Source organism: Pteropus alecto, unplaced genomic scaffold, assembly GCF_000325575.1.
Source record: "Pteropus alecto unplaced genomic scaffold, ASM32557v1 scaffold224, whole genome shotgun sequence".
Classification (NCBI taxonomy): domain Eukaryota; kingdom Metazoa; phylum Chordata; class Mammalia; order Chiroptera; family Pteropodidae; genus Pteropus; species Pteropus alecto.
The window spans coordinates 1,501,061-1,505,230 of record NW_006436289.1 but is presented as its reverse complement, the minus strand read 5'-3'; the positions used below and the strand labels follow the sequence as shown (position 1 = coordinate 1,505,230).

The 4,170-nt window shown below is 55.7% G+C and overlaps 2 protein-coding genes across 2 annotated transcripts in view; both read right to left on the bottom strand.

The window, feature by feature from the left end:
• ZPR1 (ZPR1 zinc finger) overlaps positions 1-69 on the bottom strand; it is an 8,793-nt gene extending 8,724 nt beyond the window's left edge. Inside the window, exon 1 of the mRNA XM_015590086.2 lies at positions 1-69. This exon is cut by the window's left edge and continues 189 nt beyond it. Coding sequence (XP_015445572.2) covers positions 1-54 — 54 coding nt within the window. The 5' untranslated portion in view covers positions 55-69.
• A 2,116-nt stretch (positions 70-2,185) lies between these two features.
• Positions 2,186-3,896, bottom strand: APOA5 (apolipoprotein A5). Its single transcript, XM_006912835.1, has 3 exons — positions 3,848-3,896; positions 3,637-3,748; positions 2,186-3,143 (listed from the first exon to the last, which is right to left on the bottom strand). Exons 1-3 carry the CDS (start codon positions 3,894-3,896, stop codon positions 2,186-2,188), a joined length of 1,119 nt encoding a protein of 372 aa, XP_006912897.1.
• Positions 3,897-4,170: the final 274 nt, after the last annotated feature.

Below are 4,170 nucleotides of genomic sequence, written 5' to 3'. Positions count from 1 at the left end.
GGGGGCAGCAGCAACCCCCGAGGGCCCGGGCTCCACAGCCCCGCTGGCCGACATCTCAGCCACGCGCAGTTCAGGCCGCAACTTCCGGCTTCCACTACTCTCGTGGCACCACCTCTTCCTCGGGCACTTCCGGTAGCCGCCTCACTGCCCTTTCTTAAAGAGGCCGCAGACTTTGGGTCCCTAACCATGAAGAGTTTACCTGTTGCTAGGATTATACACCCTAGACTTCCATAGCCAGCCGGATTGAGGCTTTGCCTCCACCTCAGTTCAGGCGTCACTTCTCCCAGGACGTCCTCCCAGACCCAGGGCATTGCTTTGCTCCTTTGCAATAGCACCATCGCACAGGGTTCTAGCTATTGGCCATAAGTCTGAGTACAAAAGCCTTGACAGCAAGGCGCCAGGCTTGTCCCTCAGCATCACTGAGGAGTGCGCCCTGACCTGGGCTTCCTTCAATCCACTGCTGGACCAGATGCTGCTTCGGCTCTAGTCCCTCAGTCTCTCAATCACTCGGGTTCTTCTCACTCCCTATTTCTGTCTTCATAAAATACCTTCCCAAATTCCAGCCTCAAATGCACAACCCTCGGTTTTACTTCATCTCTACCACATTCGACCCCAACTGACTCACCCCCTCTTAATTTCCTAACAACAACAACAAAAACACCTCTTTGGGGGAATAAACCTTTCAGCACCTCTTCTCCATGGTCACTTCTCTCCCAGTTTTGTTGCTAAGTCTGAAGTATTAGGGAAAAGGTCCAGCCTGAGGGGCATGATAAAGCCAGATTCATGTGGAGGTCTGTGTTATCAGGGAGTGTGGAGGTGCTGAGAACCCTGTGCAGGGCTAGCTGAGCTGGGAAGAAAGGGTGCAGGACAGGACATTCTAATGGTTCTGTGCAGGGTGTGTTTACCTTTTCCTCTTCCCCTCACTTCACTCACTCCCAATTTCAGAGTTCCCAGGGGATCTAAGAGTAGCTTCATTGCCCCCAAGTGAATCTGTATGTGGGGAATAGGGGTTAAGAGTTTGAGGGTCCCAAGAAGAGGGTCAGTGTCACAAAAAGGAACATTCAAACTCTGGAACAGCAGGAACAAAGGGGAGAGGCCATCTCAGGAGCCTGAACTTCATGCATACCGTCCCATGATGAGCAGGCAGGTGAACAATGCAGGTGCAGATAAGGGTATCTAACCCAGGCCCACTCCCAGGCTTGACAGACAGCTCTCATCTAAAGCAGAGCACTGCCAGCGCCAGACCCCTTTGACACACCTGGATTGGGAGGGGATCAATGAGAAAGAACAGTGAGGGATTGAAGTGGCTGATGGATGTGTTTTGGGGATAGTGGTGAGGCACTGCTTTCAGACATGGTTTAAATAACAGTCACACCAGAAAAATATGCTTCCATTGTAAGCATCTATTTAATTTGAGTCAGAAGTCTAGACTTCAGCCTTGGAGTCAGGAGGGAGGGGCCAGAGATGTAAGGGTACACAGTATGTTCCCCAGAGGGTTTAAGAAGCCCCACAGTTTGGAGGGTTTGGTCAGCTGTTTAAATGTAGAGCTATGTAAGGAAATATGAGCTCTGCTCTTTCCCATCACAATTCCCACCATTTGTACCCACCAGCATCAGAGCCAGCAGGGACACACACACACACACACACACACACACACACACACACACACCATCACATGCTCTCCTCATATTTTCTTCCTTTCTCCTTTCTCTTTCCCCAACAGAAGCCGTCATGGCATCCCTGGGGAGGAAAGAGCTCCTCTCTGTGGACTTGCTATAGCAGTAGCCATCAGAGGGCCAAAAGTGATCAGAGTCAGGCCCTGGCATGAAGAAGCACAGGCTTCCAGCACCATGACAACAGGCTTGCACTCAACTACCTGCTCATAAAATGCCTCTCTCCCTTCCCACTCCCATCATCCTGAAATGGAGCAACCCATGAGGATTCCCAAATGAGCACGGGAAGCGGGGGTTTGCAAAGCCTGGTAAGTGTAATGAATCCAGATTGGGGAATCGCAGGAGGCTGGATATGCAGTGGACAACAGCCTCTTCGGTGGCCTCAGCTATCCTGTGCAAGAACCTCCACCTCCTGCCCAATAGGCCATTGTCAAGGACTGAGCCATGTTAGGGAATCGGGTCCTGGCCTCCCCAGACAAATCGCTGGGAAGTGGCCCTGGGCATATAGACCCTCAGGGCTCCTCCAGATGGCCAAGGTCATGGTCATGGTCATGGTCATGAAAGTTTATGTCTTCCCATAGGTCATCAAGACGGGCCTGCAGTTTGCTCCGGACCTTACTGCTCTCCTCTTGGAGGAACTCTGGGGCAAAGGCGCTGTGGCCTGGAGGGGGCGGTGCCAGCTGCAACTGGACCTCCTCGGTCTCCTGGTCGATGGCGCGGGTGAAAGACGCAATCTGCAGGAAGGTGTCGTGGCGGAAAGCCTGGAGTCGCTGGCGCACCTCCTGGGACAGGACGTAGGGGTCCGGGTCGGCCCTTTCCTCCGCGCCGTCCGTGCCCGCGCGGGCAAAGGCGCTGAGCCCTTCGTGCAGCTGGTCTAGGTTCTGCTGGATGCTCGCATGCAGGGCCTTGGCCTTGAGCGTGAGCTTGCGTGAGAGCACTTGCACGCAGCGGCTGAGGCGCGCGGGGCTGGCTGCAGCGTGCGGCGCCACGCTGCGGTGCAGCTCCTGCACGTGGTGCCGGATGCCGGTCATCAGGCGCGCGGCGTAAGGGTGGAACAACGCCTTCATACGGCCGGCGTGGTGCGCTACGCGTTTCTGTAGTTGCTGCAGCAAGCCCCGCGCCTCGTCCACGCCTCCCAGCACCTGGGCCTTGGTGTCCTCTCCAACTAAGCGCAACTGCTCCTGCAGCTCCTGTACGCGCAGGGCCACCTGTTCCATCAGGTCCGTGGTGTAAGGCATCAGCTGCCGCCGCAGCCCCTCCAGGTTCCAACCCACGCGCTCGTGCACTTCCGCCCTGTAGGGCTCCAGGCGCGCCCTCACCTCCTCCAGCTCCTCTTGCAGCTGCTGCCGCATGCCCACCTGGTCTTGTAGGAGTCTGGGAGGCTCTCTTCCCTGCTCACTCAGAGAGCCCAGCTTTTCCAAGAACCTGTCCATATTTTTGAAGTCTTGTTCAAAGCTGTCTTTCGGGTTCCTGGGGAGGTGAACAGATCTCCAGTTCGTCAGAATGCTAGCGCCCATCATCTGCTTTGACCTCGAGACATCGCTCACTGATTCTCTGGGGAAACCAAGGATGTAGGGACTCTAGTCCTAGCCTCAGGCCAACTGCACTTCCTCATACGGGAAGTACAAACACATAGCGTATGCAAATCCAGATCGACACTGCCCACGGAATCACAGATGCACGTGGACTCTCACACGATCCTTTCATTCTGGGAGCCGCGGTGGGGTCATCTCAGGTCTTACTCCTCAGTGGGTAAGGGGAAGGCAGCTATGGCGAGGCCAAGGCGGGGGCTGCTGCCGGCAGAGGGCGCGGAACAGTCCAGGAAGACCAGGACAAAGGGCAGAACTAGCACTGTTCTGTCCCTCTGTCCCAGTGAGAGGGACAGAGGAATCCGAGGCAGCACATCATCCCACTGCCGGGCTGTCTCTTCCCTTCCCCTGCACCCCTTGCCCTGGCCACTCACGTGGGCTCCTGTGCCAGCTTCTGCTGCTGGGTCTGCTCCACCCTGACTTTGTCCCCATTGCTCTGGCTGAAGTCGTCCCAGAAGCCTTTCTGTGCCTGGGAGATTGAAAATGCTGTGGAGAGGGATGGGTGATTAGGGGCTGCGTTCCTCCCCGAAGGTGGATGGGCCTCGCAATCCAGCCTGCACCCTCACTTCCAAATTGAAGACCCACCTGAAAGGAGAGCCAGAGCCCAGGTCAGAACTGCAGCCATGCTTGCCATTACCTACTCTGAGAAAGAAGGCAAATGGAGGCCTGGGTAAGGTGAAAAAAGCAAAGGAAGGGACATTTCCCAAGGGATTTGCCCCAGGGGGCCCTGCTCCAGGGACAACCTGCCCAAAATCTGTGAAACCTTCCCTGAGTTGCAGGGAGCACAGAGCTGTTGGGGCTCAAGAGGACTGACCTAGCTGAGTGTGGCTGGGAGGAAAAGGGTGTCTTCCTGGAAGGCCAGGGGCCTCCTTTTTCACGTCGATTACATAATATGGAGTGTGGAGCTC

Coding starts and splice junctions, on each gene's coding strand:
- APOA5 (XM_006912835.1), bottom strand. CDS start 3,896: ATGGCAAGCATGGCTGCAGTTCTGACCTGGGCTCTGGCTCTCCTTTCA. Junction 3,749..3,847: donor GGCTCTGGCTCTCCTTTCAG/GTGGGTCTTCAA, acceptor CCCTCTCCACAG/CATTTTCAATCTCCCAGGCA. Junction 3,144..3,636: donor AAGCTGGCACAGGAGCCCAC/GTGAGTGGCCAG, acceptor TCACCTCCCCAG/GAACCCGAAAGACAGCTTTG.